General features: G+C 34.1%; 1 protein-coding gene across 3 annotated transcripts in view; it reads right to left on the reverse strand.

Moving 5' to 3' along the window:
* LOC115885075 (calpain-11-like) overlaps window positions 1-21070 on the reverse strand; it is a 107946-nt gene that overhangs the window by 14851 nt on the left and 72025 nt on the right. For all 3 annotated transcript variants that reach the window (XM_030903839.1, XM_030903840.1, XM_030903842.1), the window contains exons 3-5: window positions 17612-17780; window positions 17106-17305; window positions 5201-5341 (exon numbers count right to left, since the gene is read on the reverse strand). In XM_030903839.1, the coding sequence (XP_030759699.1) occupies window positions 5201-5341; window positions 17106-17305; window positions 17612-17780 (510 nt within the window). The remainder of the gene's footprint in view (window positions 1-5200; window positions 5342-17105; window positions 17306-17611; window positions 17781-21070) is intronic.

A 21070-nucleotide genomic window follows, 5' to 3' on the forward strand; every position in this document is an offset into this window, starting at 1 on the left:
CGTAGGCGTGAACAAAAAATGGGGGTCCATAAGATGTTAATGGGGGGTCCATTTGAAAATTCTATCTGCTTTTGATAGTAAAGAGCAAAAATGTAAGCATAGATTTTTATAAGGGCCCTACCTACATTGTTTTGGCACCTATCTAAGCAGATAATATTTTAATAAGGCAAGCGACTGTTACTTGTCCAAACTTGCGGTATTCAGTTGATATTACGTACAATTTCGTTGTACAGACTTGCAAAGCGCTATCCGCCCGACAATGCTTAATGCTTGTTCAGACATGAACTTGATCACCACATAAATACTTGATGCACAAAGGCAAACGCATTCATTTGTTTCCTGGAATTTCGAAAAAAAGGCGGAATTTGGAAAAAAGTTGTGAGAAAATTTATATCTGTGTTTGCTAGTGCCGGAGAAAAGTAAGTAACCTACCTTTTTTGTTATAGTACTTAGTATTTTGTTTTACGTGTACCTAGTCGGTTGATCACAACGGCCTGTATAGATAGGTAACTTAGTAACTTTACATAGATATTTTAATTGTCCTCTTTCGGATTTGAAGACAAACACAGCACGTTTTATTCAATTGTTTTTCACGAGAGAAACACTGCCTCTCTAAAAAGGCCGAATAAGCAATATTGCAGAGCAATTAATTTTGTAATTTTTCTTGCAAATAACTACTAATTTTATAAAACAGTAATTTCATAATCATTTTAAATTGGTTTTGGAAGTAACTATTTTATCAAAACTATTCCTTTTTCGAAAGAGCGAGCGGCGCGGGCGACGGGAAAGGGCGGGGCTTGGACTTCGATGCCAGTTTGTCACGTTTTAACAATGAAGCCGCAGACAAAAATACGCAAATACACGGAGCGCGTGAACTCATTGATTTAATAAAATGTTAGTTATCGTTTTTATGGACAATTTTGGGATTTCGACTTTTATATTTTTCCCTACACAAATATGATCAGTATTCGATACCGAGTACACCAATTTTTATTTATACTATTAAAAATTAGTGGTAAATTATGTACTTTAAAATTGATACCGTTTTGTAGAAAACGTCTGTATTTGTCTCAGCGGTTTATTAGTTGGTCCCTTTACAAGCCGTAATTCTATTTCCGCGTGCTGACAAAGGCTGCGGTGTGATACCTATATTCAGAAAAACTTGGTTACTAAAACATTTTTTTTACAGGTAAGGTAACTGACACGAAACATGGCTACAGCAAAGAAAAAATGTCGACAATATAGTATCGATTATTTGAAATATGGTTTTGTTCCATCAGAGGCAGACAAACAATTGCCCATGTGCCTATTATGCAACAAAGTTTTGAGCAATGACTCTATGAAACCATCAAAGCTCGAAGATCATCTAAAAAGGTGTCATACTGATAAAATAGGTAAAGATTTAAAATATTTTCAAACATTGAAAGAAAAATATGGAAAGAGACCCACCATGCACAGTATGTTCGCTTCAACATCTCAAAGTAACGATGATGGCTTGCGGGCATCTTACAATATCTCATTACTTATAGCAAAATCTGGAAAACCGCACACTATCGGAGAACAATTAATTTTACCCGCTGTTGAAGAGGTTTTAAAAACTGTTTTGCACAAATCTCCATTTGACGTACTAAAAAGAATTCCATTAAGTAACAATACTGTACAAAGACGCATTGATGAAATGAGCTCTGATATCGAAAGCTTTTTGTGCAATCATCTGCAAAAAACTCATTTTTCTATACAACTGGACGAGTCAACGTTACCCAGTAATGAAGCATTACTATTGGCATATGTCCGATTTATTGTTGAGGAAGAAATTCACGAAGAATTGCTATTTGCCAGAACTTTGGAGACTGACACTAAAGGCGAATCAATATTTAATGTCCTGAGTAATTTTTTTACGGAAAAATCGATCCCATTTACAAACATTATTTCAGTGGCAACAGACGGAGCTCCTGCAATGGTCGGGCGATATCGTGGGTTTATAAGTCATCTCAAAAGAATTATACCAGGACTTACAGCTATTCATTGCGTAATCCACCGACAACATCTTGTGGCAAAACATTTAAGTGACAGGTTGAACCAATCTCTTCATTTTGTAATAAAAGCTGTCAACAAAATCAGAAGCAATGCATTGAATACGCGTTTATTTGCTCAATTGTGCGACGAAAATGATGAAGACTTCCAACGACTGCTCTTACATACTGAAGTACGCTGGTTGTCGAAAGGTGCATGCTTAACGAGATTTTACTCTGTTTTCGATTCCATATTAGAGTTCTTAGAAAGTAGAGATCCAGATTTAAAAGAAAACTTGATCAAATTCAAAGCAGACATTGCGTATTTGACAGATTTGTTTAAAAAATTTAATGATATTAACTTGCAGTTACAAGGGGACAGCCTGAATTTAATAAAAACAAAGGGGATAATTTCGGCTTTTCTTGGGAAATTGAAATTTATGAAGCAAAACATTAGTCGGCGCGAATTCTCTCAATTTCCAAACTTGTCGCAGGTAGAATGTATTGATGAGGATATCCATACCTACAGTCAACATTTAAGTGCTCTGCATGATGACTTCAAAACCAGGTTTGAAGATATACTGACGATGGATATACCACCATGGATCATAAATCCATTTGATGAAACGGAAGTGGCCAATGTTGTATTACAAGAGGAGCTGCTCGAGCTAAGCACTAATGAGGAGCTGAAGGTGAAATTTAGAAAAGGCTACCCAACATTTTGGCTGCAAGCAGAAATACCCGAAAAATATCCTGGACTGTGGGAAATCGCAAGGAAATTTTTAATAGCTTTTCCCTCGTCATACCTTGTCGAAAGGAGTTTTAGTGCCGTTACAAACCTCTTAACAAAAAAAAGAGCAAATTAAACATCACAGAGCTGGGGGATTTGCGGTTATTGCTCTCACAAAAATAAAGCCAAACATTGATCATCGTTTGCTGACACTCCCATCAGATACATCCTTCCCATTAATTAAAATTATGACCTGAACCTTATATTACCTTAATATTTTTCTTGTAATTCTATTCTTTTAATAAATAAAGTGGATATAAAATGTACCATTTTTCGTTTTTATTTTACATATCGGAATATAGGGACAGAACTCAGAAGTGACACAATTTTTATTTTTTGGCGACTTTAAGAATGTGGTAGAAATGTAGCAGCAGGGGGTCCACCGAAACCAGTAAAATTTTGAAAGTGGTCCACGAGAAAAATAAGTTTGGGAACTACTGATTTAAACCAAAGACTCGTAAAACAAAACTGAAGTGCCAAAACGAATGTCAGGAAATAAATAAATAAATAAATGCGGCAACTTGACATTTTTTACAGCAGAGCTACCACCTGAATCCCCAGCGCGAAATTTAAATTCCAGTTAGTCAGCACGGCGCCGAATATGTCCATGGTTGGCAACAATGAATTTAAAAATCGCGCCCTCGATTACGTAACTAAAAGTTTAATTGGTATGAAATATAGACAAAAAACTACTCAGCTTGTTTTCCAAAAACGAACCCACCGTACGTTATTATTTATGACCACTCTTTGGAACTTTTTTTTAATACATTTAAATGTAAGTATTAAGGGGCGTCCAGACCAGATGAGCGAGCAGTAACGAGCGCGAGCAAACATTTATTCAAATTCACTCGTGATTTCTGCTGCTCTCGAGCACATGATCGGCTTCCGTCCAGACCTTTGAATAAGAAGACTAAGGAAGGAGCATATCAAAAATCTTAGGTACACCGCGATGGGCCTCAAATATGGCCGATTTAAATTCCGGTTTATCAGTGCCGTTCTAATTTTATTTAAAAAATGTAAAACTATGATGTAGGGTAGACGTGGGGTAGACTCAATAATTTGTTGTTTTATTTTACGTTGTGAATAAATGTTGGTAGTTATTAAAATTGTTATAAAAATATATAATTCTAATAAAAATAGATAAGTTATAATAAGTATTTATTACCACAAACATCCGATACGCTACTGAAGCAGGTAAGTCAAATTAACGTATCTAAATTCTTTGACATCTAATCTTTGACAAGTAATAAATAAAAGCTAAAATGCAAGAAAAATATATAATTTAGTTAATTTAAGTGAATTTCATAAATGATCGGTTTACTACACGTATGTATATTATATAGTCACTTACTAGCGAAAAGTTGTTCCATTATTTCACTCAATTTTTGCCGAGATACTACTACCGCACGCTACACAACCAACTATTTTAGAGTCTTTTTCGATAAATAGCGATAGTGTCACTGTTAATTTAAGTGCTGCCACAATTTCCATCTAGATTTACTACCTTTATACAACTATCAGTAGTAGAATAAATAATAAATAACATAAAATAAGCTCAGTAAAGACTGACAAATCCACAAAATTTCAAATCATATTCAAATGTGTCAAATGAATCGTCAAACAGAACTGTCAAGGATCCCCACCCTAGAGTGCTTTTATGGCGCTTTTTCCGCCCACCATGCATGAATACATGAATAGCATTATGCTCCTTCCTTAGTCTTCTTATTCAAAGGTCCAGACCTAGCGATTATTTGTATGTTCGTTGTTGATCGGTGTGTGACACTTCATGTTCATAATGTCGGAAAAATTATTGCTTGTGCGTCTTTCATTGTATTTTATAAATTGTTGAAACGTCAAAAGAGAAAACGACTGCAGAGGAGATGGTGGAACATAACTCTTTTTATAAATTGAATTTCTCATGGTGGTAACAATTTACTAAAAGATGTTGAAACAGAAGATTCGGGAAAATTTAAGAACACTTACAGATTTTAATACCTTATTAGATTTAATTGACATGAAACTAATGAAAAGTGACACCAATTACCGAAAAGCAATTTCACCTAGAGAAAGGCTAGCTATAACCTTACGGGTTTTGGCGATTTTTGTACTCCTCTATTAGTTCTAAAACAACTTCATTCGGCCATTCCATTTTTGATATTCGATCGCGAGCAAAGTGTTAAACAAAATCCCGTCCAAACCGAACGTGCGTGAATTTTCTTTGATGTACCGACACGGCGTGGGACAGCGTCGAGCGCGAGCAAGTAATCATTCGCTCGCTCGCAGAGCCGTCCACACCAGTTAAGCGTTCCCATAGAACATACCCGAATTCTTGCTCGCTCCTGCTCGCTCATCCGGTCTGGTCGCCCCTTTAGAGATAAAAAAAAAGAAATTAATTTACTTGGCATAAGCTTTTTCCAATAGGGCTGCCCAAAACTGAGTGGAGTTTGAACAATGCAAATACACTAAGCGTCCTTTGTGAGTTGGGAGTTTGTCGTCTACTACTATTTCTCTCCATTCTCCAAAATGCCAAAAACGAAACCTGAAGAAAAAGTAAAAAAAAAATGTTAACATAAGAACATATACACTCACATGCACGAAAAACAGGTCCCTTAAAATTTTCATGTATTTTAAAGTTTAATATACCGTATGATCGAGAAAAAACGGCGTCAGCGATGGCTATGGAATGAAGATCGCTGTCATTTTATATGTAAATTTATATGGGAAATGTCATTGAGGCTCATTTCCCAGCCAACTGGACGCCGTTTTTTTTTCGATCATACGGTATTTTGTTCTAGTGGTCCGATTTTGATGATTTTTCCACCACGATTTTGATGAAAAATACCACTACACGCAAATATATTCCTAATGAATCATATCATAGTGTTGAACATAAAATGGCTAGTTCAAATTTCTTAGTTCAGAGATTACTTAATTTTCCACTTACCAACGAAAGATAATATGAAATAGAAAGAGATTACATTAGGAGTGTAGTGGATATTCTCCTTCACTAGTTGATAAAATAATTAGAAAACGTAGGTATAAGTTAATGATTTCTGAAAATTCTACTTTTCAAGTGGATGAAGATACGTCGAAATATTTTTCAATACCGTTGGATAGAGAGTTATCCCGTGGTCTAAAAGGAATTTTTAAGAATGTCAATTATAAACTTGTGTATAATGCTAATAATAAATTACAACAATTATTAGGTAATCCAAAGGATAAAACACCTCCACTGGAATGGTCGGGTATTTATGAAATTTCTTGTAAAGATTGTAATCGGAAATATGTTGAGCAAACTAGAAGATCAATATTAACTGCATTTAAAGAACATTTAGCTCAGATAAGATATGGTAGACCGGATAAATCTTGCGTTGCCAAACATATTGTTGATAAAGAACATTGTATAGATCTTCATAATTTAAAATTAATTAAACAAGTCTCAAATTACAGGCAATTAGATGCATATGAAAGCATCAGAATTAATAAATGTAAAGATAGTATGAACAGAGACAACGGTCCAATTTCTTCAAGTTCTTTGTTCCTACTACTCTAGTGGCGGAAATCTAACTGTTACGCTCGGTGGGCTCTGACTCGGTTGGCTAGATCTTGCCACGCCCACGTTTTAAGTCCAAAAGTTAATCTCTAGCATGACCAATTAAAGCAACAATAGCCGATACTTGAGAAATTAAAACCATCTCTACTAGAGTAAACGTTGATAAACAATAATAATATGACTTAAATGACAGTGACATTACAAAAACAATAAACACTATTTCATAAGTGTGGCTATGAGGATCCAAAATCATTGCTAAAATTGCTGTAAATTGTTACTGTCTTATGCAAAAACGAATATCTCCAATAAAAATAAAGCGATAGAGATGAACCAAAAACAAACTATCGAGAAAAGACGTACCTAGATGATAAAATTATTTTTAAATTCCTTGCTTTGTTAGCATATTCTACAGGGTGTTTCAAACTTTTACCAAAATATCAACACTTTGTTTTCCCTCGTATAATTGACAGATGGAAACTTTCATTTTTAATACGTATATAGGCGGAAGAAGGAATACGGAAGTATGGAGATTTATAAAAACAACAACAACTGAAAAACATGAGTCAGCCCCTATAGAAATAATAACCAACAAAGAATGGGTGAAATATTATTCCAAATTGTTGTCAGAGAACAGACCTGAGTATCAAGAACCGCCACAGCCAGAAATAAACATTGAAGGAGAGGAAATGGATACCAACAAAATAAAGACTGCTATAATGTCTTTAAAGAATGGAAGAGCATGTGGCCCAGAGGGAGTATATGCCGAACTCATAAAATCTGGAAGCAAAAAACTGTTTAGAATGTTAACAAACATAGTTAACCAGTGCTTAAATGGTCATCCAGTACCTGAACAGTGGAAAAAAGCATATATCTCCTATATATAAAAAGGGCTCATGAGGAAGGATCCCAATAACTACAGGGGAATTTCGGTCGTAAGCACTATGAGTCGCCTCTATGAAAGGATACTGAGGAACTTAATTGAAAAGGAATACTCCAGCTACGAAGAAGAAGAGCAGAATGGTTTCAGAAGCGGAAGATCATGTACAGATAATATCTTTGCATTGAAACAGATCATCGAGAAGAAATCTGCAATGAACCAGGAAGTTCATATAACATTCATCGATCTACAAAAAGCATATGATACAGTGCCAATAATAAAACTATGGGAAGTATTGCACGAATCAAGAATTAACGCAGCTCTGATAAAAGCTGTACAAAATCTTTACCATGGAGGAAAATCACAAATAAAAACGGTCAACGGTCTCTCAGAGGAAATTTCTATCACTAAAGGGCTCCGACAGGGTTGCTGTATATCCCCAACATTATTTAAAATTTATATTGCCAAGGCCTTACATCTATGGAAAAGAAAATGTAACGGAATGGGTATAGAACTAAATGACATATGCCTATACACCTTGCAATTTGCAGACGACCAGGCCATAATTGCAAACGACAAAGATGACATGGAATATATGGTGCGGAAAATAATTGAAGAATATGCTAAATAGGGTCTCACAGTAAATACAGAAAAAACAAAATACCTTCCAATTGGAGCTAATACAGAAAATATTATTTTAGACAATAATATGGAAATTAGGGCATGTGAAGATTACAGGTACCTGGGATCGATATTTACAGGAGATGGAACGGACGATAGAGGGATAAACAACAGAGTAATACAGGCACGAAGAGTTATCAGATGCATAAATGGCATTCTATGGAGCACTGACATTACAAAAAACAGGAAATATAATATATACGAGACACTGGTTAAAAGCATATTACTCTATGGATGTGAAACATGGCGACTGACTGAAAGGAATAAACGGAAATTAGAGACAACAGAAATGGACGCGATTAGAAGAGCAATGAGAATTTCATGGAGGGATAAGATCAGAAATGAAGACATTAGACAACAGATGGGAACAGAAGGAACAATAGTAAATGATATAGAACAAAAACAATTAATATGGTACGGCCACGTTCAGAGAATGCACAATGAAAGAATTCCAAAACAAGTCATTCATTGGATACCACCTAGTAAACGAAAGAGAGGACGTCCCAAGAAAACATGGATGGAAGGAATAAGAAGGTCGATGAGCGAGAAAAATCTGACCGAAGATCAATGGGAAAATCGCACAGGGTGGAAGTTAGGCATCGGACAACGTCGTAGGACGTTCTGACCCGAATTTATATATATAAATCAATATGAGTCAAATGTGCACGATCCATGTGCGGCAAATGCAGATCCTATATTAGTATGAACTGTATTTGAAAAAGTAATGTACATTCCAGGTTTGCAATTTTGTTGAAGATAATTTATGTTTACTACTTTAGTTTCACATTTCATTTGTTTGTACTTTTAATAATACAGTAAAATTATAAAATATATATGTTTTTAATTGCTATGGGTTTCTTAGCCTCTAAGTTATATTTCTGTTGTCAAAAATTCCTAAAAAAATGCGTTTTACTTTATTTTTGTGTCCGTTCTTGTTAATATGTTGAAAATTAAAGAAATTGTTTGTTCACAAGTTTGAATATATTGTAAACAGTGTTAAAATAACAAGCTTTTTTTAAAATCTCTTCATCATGTATTTTAAACTGAAAAAATATATAGATAGACTCAGGGTATAAACTTACAAAAGTCATTTTCTTTCTCACATATGTGACTGTAATAAATCCAAAATAACGAAGAAAATACCAGAATCTCACCTGTATGGAACAGTATCATAACAAGAATCCTAGAAACAATAAGATTTGCGATACAGCGCCTCTACGAGGCGGCTTATCTACTACTGGATGGAAACAATGGCGAATTTTATCTTTTCTTTCATTAAAAAAACGTTAAAAAATCAACTTTCTTGACAAATTACCTCCTTTAGTTTGATAACAACCGATGTTCAGGCTTTACAACAAAAATAAAGTAGCGGTAATGAATGAACCTAATTAAAACATTATGTAATTACCTCATTAATAATAGCATGCATATTATTTTAATGCCTATTTATAGGTTTGAGATGATAATGATATTCTGACAACGTTTACGTATTGTTTACAAATAGAATGATGTCAAGAGCAAGGCAGGATATCCGTTAAAATTAATTTAAATGAAAACCGCAATAGAATATACAGTGTGTATACCGTGTACCAGACAAATCAAGTATTTTCTCTACAGAGTGGTCCGAATTGTATTCAGGAAACTTCGGCAGCATATTCTACAGAAAAAATAAGTAAAAAAGTTCGTATAAATTTATTTCCTAAAATTCTTAGTTTCGGAGATACAGGGTGTAGAAATTTAATGTTTATTTCGATTTTTTCACTTATAATATCACAAGAGCTTAAATTATTTTCGGAAATTTTTTTGAGGGCACGAATATTTTGAAAATTATCCCGAGTCGAAGACGAGGGATAATTTTCCTAAAATATTCGTGCCCGAAAGAAAATTTCCAGGAATAATTTAAGCTTGCGTGGTATTCGGTAAGAAAATTTCACACCTCTACTTTTCAACCAATAACATGCTTTAATGTTGACTAGTTACCATGGCAACTGAAAACATTTCCGGAAATTTTTTCGAATACCACGCAAGCTTAAATTATTCCTGGAAATTTTCTTTCGGGCACGAATATTTTAGGAAAATTATCCCTCGTCTTCGACTCGGGATAATTTTCAAAATATTCGTGCCCTCAAAAAAATTTCCGAAAATAATTTAAGCTCTTGTGATATTATAAGTGAAAATTTCACACCTAAATTTGAAAAAAAAAATATTAATCCAACATGACATTTTAAAATAATTTCAATTTGTTAATAATATTAACAAATATTATTATATTTTTAATTAGTTACATCAAATGCTAAAACTCAAATGGGTAATATTTCAATATATAGACATTGTAGTTCATTCACATTATGATTGTAGATCTTATGTTTACCTTTTCAACTGTCAAAAAATTTCCACTAAAGTTTCGTGGCGCCTCGAAAAAATTTCCGGAAATTTTTTCAGTTGCCATGGTAACTAGTCAACATTAAAGCATGTTATTGGTTGAAAAGTAGAGGTGTGAAATTTTGATGAACATTGACTCAAGTTAGAAAAAATGCGATAATTTTTTGTTTCAATGCACCCAAACATGCTTCGGACTAAAAAAAGCATTTCTTTGTTCATGGAAACTCAAATTTGTACAAATTTTCCCCAAGCTCATAAAATAAATTGGAATTATTAATCAAAAACTGTTAAAATTATTGTGCATTGACGATGAATATCTTCATTTTAAAAATTAAAAAAAATTAAAGATTTAAATTGTAGAGAGAAACAAGCCCTATAACGCAGGATACAACATTCTAATGAACAGTGCTTTCCATAAAATCAATAAAATGAAAAATATACGAAATAATATACATGTACTGATTTCTTTCGAAAATCGACAACTATGAAACTATGGACCCTTCCCGGACACAAACGGTACATGGTGAAACAGGAAATTGTAGAAAGAAACAAGCCCTATAATATAGCATACAACATTTTAATGAACAGTGCTTTCCATAAAATCAATAAAATGAAAAATATACGAAATAATATACATGTACTGATTTCTTTCGAAAATCGACAACAATGAAATTATGGTCCCTTCCCCGACACAAACGGTACTTTGTGAGACAGGAAATTGCAGAGAGAAACAAGCCCTATAACATAGGATACAACATTTTAATAAACAGTACTTCCCATAAAATCAATATAATGAAAAATATACGAAATAATATACATGTACTGATTTCTTTCGAAAATCGACAACTATGAAATTATGATCCCGTCCCCGACACAAACGGCACATTGTGAGACAGGGAATTGTAGAGAGAAACAAGCCCTATAATATAGGATACAACATTTTAATGAAAACAGTGCTTTTCATAAAATCAATAAAATAACAAATATACGAAATAATATACATTTATATATGTACTGATTTCTTTCGAAAATTGACAACTATTAAACTATGAACCCTTCCCCGACACAAACGGTACATTGTGAGACAGGAAACTGTAGAGAAAAACAAGCCCTACAACATAGAATACAACATTTTAATGAACAGTGCTTTCCATAAAATCAATAAAATGAAAAATATACGTAATAATATATACATGTACTGATTGCTTTCGAAAATCGACAACTTCAATTTCAACCTTTAGTAAAAACGGTGAGGTTTACAAAAAAATTGTAAGAGACGTTTTTTGTAGAGAATTCAATTTTCTACAAATACATGAGACGAGATATTTTTTCCAAATAGTAGATACCGAGAAATGGATTTTTCTCTCTAATAATATGGAAAAATGAAAGGCGAAGGACCTTCCTATTAAAATTAAAAGCTCACACTTGGAGATAATTTTTTTGTACACACTGTATATTTAGATAAAAAGCAGATTTCGGATATTTTTCCTAAAAGACTTGCTTAGTACGCTTCCGAATACTTCCCAGAATAACAGATAATGTTAGACGGCGGATTTTTACGTCGGGCAAAGTCGGTATGCGAACAGCTATCTAGATTGTGTTCTAGTTCAATTTGTTTAACAAGATCACAAATTGCTCGCGGTCGATTTCAGATAGGAGCGCTACCGGTGTATATCTTGAACGACTCCACGATCTGTCACTGGCTAAGTGACGTTACTCCGTAAAGTTCAATCGCTGTAGAGAGAAAAAAACGAAGAAGAAGAAGAAGAGAAGAAGAAGTGAATAAATAAGAAGGTGAATAGGGCGAGAGTAGAGCGATATCGAATTTTATCACATTGAAACAATTTAACCTAACCTAGATGAACTTTTAATATATTTCTTCAACAACATCTAAAAATCTAAACATATGGCCAAAATTATTGCATATATCGTTTAAAAATATACGGAAAGGAATTTAAAGAATCTTTTTTTATACATAGCTTTGATAATCTGTAATAAACGATTTTTTGTTAAAATGGATATGGTAAAGAATGTTTATCGTTCAGACCCAATATTTTTACAAATTCTTGCACATTTCGATGTGTGGTCTCTTGGGTTTCTGAAGAAAGTTGACCATTATTTGGGCTTTAAAATGCCTAGAAACATTATTTCTTAGTTTAATACAGTCTACAGGGCTACCGGCAAGTTGCAATATCGGAAATTGTAGGAGTTAACTAAAGCGAATGTTAAAAAAAATGTTAAAAAAAATGTTTCGCGAATATTAAAAAAAACCAGGAAGACAAACGAGGTTACAGACCGGCCTGGAAGAGGTAGAAAGAGAGTTACTACTGCTGTGCAAGACCGTCAAATATCCCTAATTGCACGACGCAATCCCCTGCTTTCTAATACTGCTATTAAAAATGAGTTAGCTCGCCTTGAAGGAGTTAAGCTACATTCGAAATCAATTCGCTGGCCGAGTGGCACTTTGACGTTAAAGTCGGCACGAAATTAACCATTCACAACAAATTTCAATTCGAATTTTGCGCATGCGTGTTTAAACGTTCTCATGGCATTTTTTAGGTTAGTTGTTGGTTTTGATTTTGGAAGAGTCAAAATCCGAGACAGTTGTTAATTAAGTTTTCCAAGTTTTTATGTTTAGAAAAATGGAAACAAAAACGTCACTTATTGATGATTTTTTTCTAAAATGTGTCTCAAGCACCCAAAACTTTTTCTCGCCATTAATATGGGTCGGACACCCCATTTTTTGGGTTTTGGTAAACCCCTTGGTTTTCGGTCAAGCAAATGGCAATTATTGTTGCAGCTCAATTATTAGATTGATTTTTTCTAAAATGTGTTTACAAAAACCCAAAAATTTTCTCCGCCATTATATAATGGCGAGAAAACCCCATTTTTGGGTGCTTGAGACACATTTTTCAGAAAAAAATCATCAATAAGTGACGTTTTTGTTTCCATTTTTCTAAACATAAAAACTTGGAAAACTTAATTAACCGTGCTGAAGTGGAAGTTGCAGCTTGCCAGCTTTCAATCCAACTTCAACTTGCACTCTGGCGTCGAATTTTGTTGTGAATGAGTACACATAAGTACATAAGATAAGCTTGCGTGCCAAAGTACGACTCGGCCAGCGAATTGATTTAGAATGTAGCTACTTACTGTTTCAAGAAAGACCATAGCAAGAAGACTCCATGAGAGAGGATTTCATTTAAGGAGGCCTCTACGTGTTCCGAAGCTTAATTTACAGCACAAAATTACGCGACTACAATGGGCTAAGAAGATGAGAGCAAATGGACCTAACTGGAATTTCGTCATGTTTAGTGATGAAACAAGAATAGGCCTAGTGTCAGACTCGCGACGAACTTTGGCCTGGAAGACGAGCATGCTTGAATACAGCTCAACCCCGTGTCCCGTTTCAAGGGGAAAGCATTATGGTATGGGCAGGTATAATGCACGGAGCTCGAACTCCTCTTGTTTTTATTGACGACACAATGACAGGTGCCTCATATCTTAGAGACGTTTTAGAGCCTATTATGCGTCCATTTCGAGAGGCAGTGGGGGATGAATTTGTTTACATGGACGATAATGATCCTCCCCATCGCACTTTAGCGGTTCGCGAATTTTGTGAGGAAGAGGGTATAAGAAAACTGTGGTGGCCACCGATGTCTCCAGATATGAATGTGATCGAGCATGCTTGGGACATGCTAAAACGCCATATTGCCAAAAGGAATGATCCGCGAAACATGGAAAGCCAATCCTCAACATCTTCTGGACAACTTAATTGAGAGCATGCCACGTCATCTCACATATTGCATTGAGGCTCGAGGAGGCAATACAGACTATTAGTTGTGAGAAATAATTAAAATTATTTTCAATACCCAAGCAGCATTTGGACGTCGGGACAACGTTGTGTCACGCGACCAAACGTCGGGGCGCAACGTCGGCACAATCTCGTGCCAACCCTAGTCTGCACTAGTTTGGAGAATAATTTTTGGGTCGAAACGACGTTGAATACCGACGTTGGCTAGAAGCCTAATTTAGTACAAACTGCAACGTTGTTTAAAATCCTAATTCATAGAAATACAAAACTAATATGGCGTCTAAGTCGCGTTTTATCCTAAATTGGGATAATTATAGTAAAAATATTATTTTTATGATTTAGTTAGAGACATATGTCAGATGGCAGTGAAGGAAAACAAAACAAAAGTATTTAAGTGTGGATGATGTTTGAAGATCATAATTATTGAAACACTTTAACCGACTCTGTAACTCGTTACCCAAGGCAAAAAAGTTAAACGCAAACAACTTTATTGATAAATGTATTGTTTCTACTTTGAAAAATACTAATGGGCCTTAAAATTTAAAGAAGTTTTAAAAATTTTCTTAAATTTTTTTTTTAGTAAAATGAGAATAATTTATTCGCAGTCGAAAAATTGTTTCCGCGTGTTTTTGGGGTCAAATATTTCAAGTTAATGTATTCAAAAAGCAGGAATTGCTATTTTAGGAACGAAACATTTTCTTATTTAACAACATGGCGGCTTTCACTTTGTTGTTTTGGAGATTAAGATGGAGTAGTTCGAGTAGTCGCATACTGGACTAATAAAGTCGCAGTTCGGCCTTAACAGGTAGTATACTAGACGCAAGATTGCCTAATTTAGTCATTAGAGTCTAGCTTGTGCCGCCCTCTATAATCTAAATAAACGAGGGAGTGGATAAACTATCGGTAATATATGTCGATGTATATTTAAATTTAGTTTTATATGTACCTTTCTTATGTCCCATTTTAATTAAGTTTTTTTATAAAACAAAACAGCACTGAACTGTCTGACTGAACAGAACAATGAAGTGAAAATTTAAGATTTAAGGTTATGGTTCAATACAGTTGCAAAAAAAGGTAGTGACTCGACGTCCTACCAACGTAAGAATAAGGAAATCTAAACAACGTTGGAATTAGTAAAACAGACGACGTTTGCATAACGTTGGAATAGGTCCTGAAACTGACGTCGGAAAACTCAATATTGTCCAACGTTGTAACTACGTTGTCCGAATCACCCAAAGATCACTTAAGCAAAAAAGGTTACAAGACAACGTTTATTCGACGTCGCAGAAGCTTCTACTTTGCTGTAGTACTAGTCCAACGTCGGCACAACGTTATAAAAACGTTTAAATTTATTTTAATACCCAAGGTAGGGAGCTAACTATTTTTTGTAACTAATCCAACGTTGTGTTTAGTAAACATGTGGTCGCAAGTCGTGAAAATGCTACTTGGGTATTTTCTGTATAAAATGAAATTTATTTTTGTTGATTTTCACTCATTATGAAATAAATTTATTATAAGCTCTTCATCAGTTATGATCCCTTTAATTCCAATCCTGTCGACTATTGAAGCTATAACTTATGGACTAAGAGCTTCTAAAAGAGTTTGAAAATAAGGATTTTGGAATAACGCACCGTTAAACCTCCTTAGTGACGATATGTGCCCATTGGTGAGAGCCGCCAGCCACGAACAGTGGTCCTTATCGGCCACTCGGCTGCCTCTTGTATCGGCCGCGAATGTGTCGTAAATCTAATTAAATAGCTTAAACATACGCTACGAGCCGGATTAGAGGGACTTAATCCAATAAATTTTCGAATGTTAATTTAGTATCGGACGAGGAATGCTCTTTCTAAAAGCTTTTTCGGAGATTAGAAGTGCCGGTGCCACTCTCTCTTGTCCTTAGCAATGGATTCTCGTCGTTGCGTAGGATTCTCTCCACAAATAAACGGCTTTGTACGATTCTTCCGGTGTCAAATAAAAATAAATATTTTCTTATAGATTTTTTATAATATGTTACCGTTAAAGAGTTTTTTTTTGCAAAATCATAAAAAAATAATAAGAAATTATTATTACTAATAAAATGAATAAAAAAATTATTCAGACAAATTTTGATTTTACACTAGCCAACCGAGTCAGAGCCCACCGAGCGTAACAATTATATTTCTATTAATTCTGATGCTTTCATGTGCATCTAATGGCCTGTAATTTGAGACTTGTTTAATTAATTTTAAATTATTAAGATCTATACAATGTTCTTTATCAACAATATGTTCAGCAACGCAAGATTTATCCGGTCTACCATATCTTATCTGAGCTAAATGTTCTTTAAATCTAGTTAATATTGATCTTCTAGTTTGCCCAACATATTTCTGATTACAATTTTTACAAGAAATTTCATAAATACCCGACCTTTCCGGTGGAGGTGTTTTATCCTTCGGATTACCTAATAATTGTTGTAATTTATTATTAGCACTATACACAAGTTCGGACATACTCTTGTTCATTTCGATTAAATCTTTGAGAAATTTTTGCAATATAAAATTGAATTTTGATTGACAGCAACAGTCGATTTATAATTTTGACATCGATCGATGTCCGTCAATAAAATTATAACCCCAAATCAAATGGCAATGACAATTACTAAACAGAATATTATATACAGTAATTTACGAAATGCCGTAATGACGTCACTAATATCTCTTGCATTTGGTTGGCAAGTGATTGAGAGAGTTCGACAATACACACAACCAAACTTATATTGGATCACTCTTTATTTCTGACTAAATTTCTTGCAAGGATAAAGTTTGGTTGTGTGTATATCACGTGACGATGAACGATGGCTGTACATTCTATACTTATTAGACTACAAGACCGAGACCAAGAGAGTGGTGGTCTTGGTTTTGCATTTACTCATCACTGATACAGGATAATTCAAGACGATGATAGTTTAAACGTTTATGAACTGAATTTTACCGAAGAAACAGGAAGTATCTCGAACTTACCTAAATGCTCCACAATAGTTATGGGCTGGGTCAAATCCTTGATCAGGTGGTACGACCCTATCCAAGAACTTGGGTGTTAGTACCAGAGAAGCTACGGCTGCCAATAGCCATTGGTCACCTAGTTCACCAGATTCTATTGAGAATTTGAACGAATCTTCATCTGAATCTTCAGAAAAAAACGTCGGTCTTTGGCATATTTCCTGAAAATAGAGAGATACAAATATAGATAACATATATAATAACAGATATTTACGTTAAAAGTATGGTAAATCAACTTTTTTTTTCATGCCGGAAAAGTCTTAGAGACAAATTGATTTTACAGGACATAATACTATAAAACACAATTTTCCTGACTGAAATCAAGTATGAAAAGGTGTGTTTTATGGTACAGAATGAAACAAAATGTGTAAAACAAACTTAAGTGTAAGTTAAGAAGCAAGAAATTATTAGTAGAATTTATAGTAAAATCTTAAAAAAAATTAAAAAAGATATGGATATTTATTTACATGAGGTCTCATCCAAACTATGGGAGTCAAAGATGGTTTTTTATGGTGATAGAGCGATTTTGATCCAGCTGGAAATTCTGGATCTTCGTACAGCATCCCCCTTTCTCTACAGGATCTCTTAATGGCCGCATAACTAGATGGAGGTCTTCTTTTTTCTGTTGTACAATACCTGGAAAGAAAATTATTTTACTTTTTTACTTTTAAACTGAGCATAGTGAAAGATCATAATTTTGGTATTATTTCTTGTTTATTATATGTATAGTTAGTTTTATGCAAAGTGTTTAAATCTGGAAAATATTCTGTCAGGATTTTAATTACAATAAGATTATTGTGAATCATATATTTTTATACAAATACGTAAAATGTCGGAAATGATGTATTACCATTATCCTTACTACTAGGCCTGATAACCCCCTAAAAAATCAAGTTTCATCAACTGATCTTTCCAGTTAATTACGAAATTATACCAACACTATCTGAAAATGTATTATTTTATTACGATGCTATATCTCGTTTTGGTATCGAATCGACGTTTCCTGTTCCTTATAAATTAATATACAGGATGTCTCAAATTGCTTGAACCATCATTAACTGTAAACACATATTATAGTATTAGTAAATAATAGTTACAATGATAAAGAAAATCTTAAATAGTCAGTGTATAAGATATGGTATAAGTTCATTCATATTCATTTTATACTCTTATAGTTTTTTGTCGTTTAAATCAAAAGAAGGCAACGTTATTAAACCTATTAAACAATTTAACTAACAAAAAAAAATAAATTAAAATCCGTGTCGCTAAAATCAGGCACTGGAGAAGTGATCGAAACCCCAGCTGAAATAGCTAATATTTTTAGCGATCATTTTCACCTTGATTGGTGAGGCTTCCTACTCTCGGGAGCGGATACCGCTTAGTATATTTTTAAGCCCATCAAGCGCAGACGAAATATATGACATTTTAACAAAACTTCCCAACAAATACTCATCGGGACCCGATGCCGTGCCTGTAATGATAATTAAAAAAGTAACAAAATATATTAGTAAACCTCTAAGCTTAATAATCAATCAAATGTTCCAGACGGGTCTCTACCCAGAAGCCCTGAAAATGGCAAAAGTTGTCCCGATTTTTAAAAAAGGTGACCCGCAGCTCAAAAATAACTATAGACCAGTGTCGCTCCTTCCATCAGTGTCAAAGGTTTTCGAGAGATCAATTTACAACCGCCTAGTAGTTTTTATAAGTAGACATAATATATTAAGTAATACCCAATACGGCTTTCAACAACACAAATCAACAGAGTTGGCAGTATTTAAGACAGTAGAATTTATTATGGATCAGTTAGACCAAAATCAAAAAGTGGCAGGTTTGTACTTTGATTTGTCGAAGGCCTTTGACACTATTGACCATGGAATTCTTATGGAGCAATTATACAGATACGGCATTAGGGGAACATGTTACGATCTCATAAAGTCATACTTAGCAAACCGTAAACAACTAGTTTGCATTACAGAGTTGGGTGCTAGGCACTATTCGGGGTCTGTCTCCCTTGAGCGGGGGGTACCTCAGGGATCCATCCTAGGGCCGCTTTTGTTCTTGCTGTATGTGAACAATCTCAAAGAAATTATGAATATTAACATTTTATGTCAATTTGCTGACGATAGCTCGGCTTCAACATCTGAGCAAACAGTAGATCAGTTGTCACGTAAGTGCTCGTTGGCAGCTGATCGGATGAGGCAATGGTGTTCGGAAAAAAAACTAAAACTAAACACAGAAAAAACAGGACTGGTCACGTTCAGTAGGTGCAAGACTAGTGAGTCTCTTTATGTAACACTCAACGGGAAATCGGTAGTTGAGCAGGAGTGTGTGAAATTTCTGGGAATATATTTGGATTCCACTCTATCATATCAAAACCATACAAACAGTGTTTCATTAAAACTCAATAAATATTGCGGATTGTTCAGGCGTTTAAAAGATGAACTTTTTCTGGAAACTTTAAGAAGTTTGTACTTCTCCAATGTACAGTCTTTGATAAGTTATGGTATTCATAATATATTTATGAACTTCAACTATGGGACACCCTATACATTATCATAATAATAAATATCAAATAATAATATATAGGGTGTACCATTTAAAAAATTTGAAATTTCTTAATTTTAAGTAGTTGAAATTCATAAATATATTTTGAACACCCTGTACCATCTAACTAAAATATCTTTACATAGGTCTTTTTCTATATCTCTATAAAATTCTCCTACCAAATTTTAGTTGTCCAACTTAAGAAACAAGGGCATCACCGACAATTTTTTATCACACTGCAATATAACATTTGTTTAAACAAATTCAAATATTACAAAAACTGTTAATTTTAGGTATATAACATGATATATAAAAAAGTTATGAAATTTTATGCAGAATCTAAAAATAAAATAAAAAATAAGGTGTTGTATTTAAAAAAACATATGTTATATTCGCCACACTTTTTTGAAGCACCCTGTATACTCTATAATAATTTTAAAATGTGTATCTTAACCGTCCCTATAACTTTTATATTTAATTTTTTTTTGTAAACCTCGAAACAAATGAGATAATTACTCTATCGTTGACTCACCCTGTACAATACATGCGAGTTAACTCCATTACGATATTTGTGTGGTTACAAAACTCGTGCTACGCACTCGTTGTGCAACTTTTACACACGTATTCTTAATGATGCTGTTAACTCACTTGTATCGTAACTATCTATTATGGTTGAACTATACCTATGTATATCATAATATTATTTCTTTATTTTTAAGTGAGCAATGCGAAGTCTTGAACACTCTGTATATTTGCGGCGAAGAAGATGTAAATGAGAAGACTATTCCTCTTATTTATACGTACGCATCTGCCGTTTTGCAGCACAAGCATTTCCTTATCATTAATCAATTAAAAGGTATATCGTTGACGCAAGATACAGTTCCTGATGGAAAATTAATAAATGTATGTGATTACACTTAGATAAACTAAAATCTACGGATAAACATTTCCGATATTATTACCATTAAAGATTGTTAAAACGTGTTTCAAGAATACAGTCGTTGAATGAGATATTTACATATTTCAGATAAGTTATATCCCGTCAAAAACATAAAATGTAAAAAAATGCTAAAGCTCTTAATGCAGTTTTTGTCATTACAAACAGTTTACAGATCTATTCTGCCCCCCTTTCTTGAGTTATAACGAGTTATAACTCATCATACAGTCTCAGGCCTTTGCTAAAAGCCAGTATCTGAGACTGTTTTACAGAGGTTAGTTCTCCATCTCCGATATCAGTGGTACCAAAATTCATGCACAAATGGATGTCGTTAAATTAAGACAACTTTAGCTAACAGGAATTCTTTGTCATCGGCTTCTTTCATAAAGCGTTCTATTTCTAGTTTTGTAAATACTTTTGATTTCCTTGCCTGATATCCGGAAGC

Source organism: Sitophilus oryzae, unplaced genomic scaffold (genome assembly GCF_002938485.1).
Source record: "Sitophilus oryzae breed Bouriz unplaced genomic scaffold, Soryzae_2.0 scaffold_360_pilon_pilon, whole genome shotgun sequence".
Lineage (NCBI taxonomy): Eukaryota > Metazoa > Arthropoda > Insecta > Coleoptera > Curculionidae > Sitophilus > Sitophilus oryzae.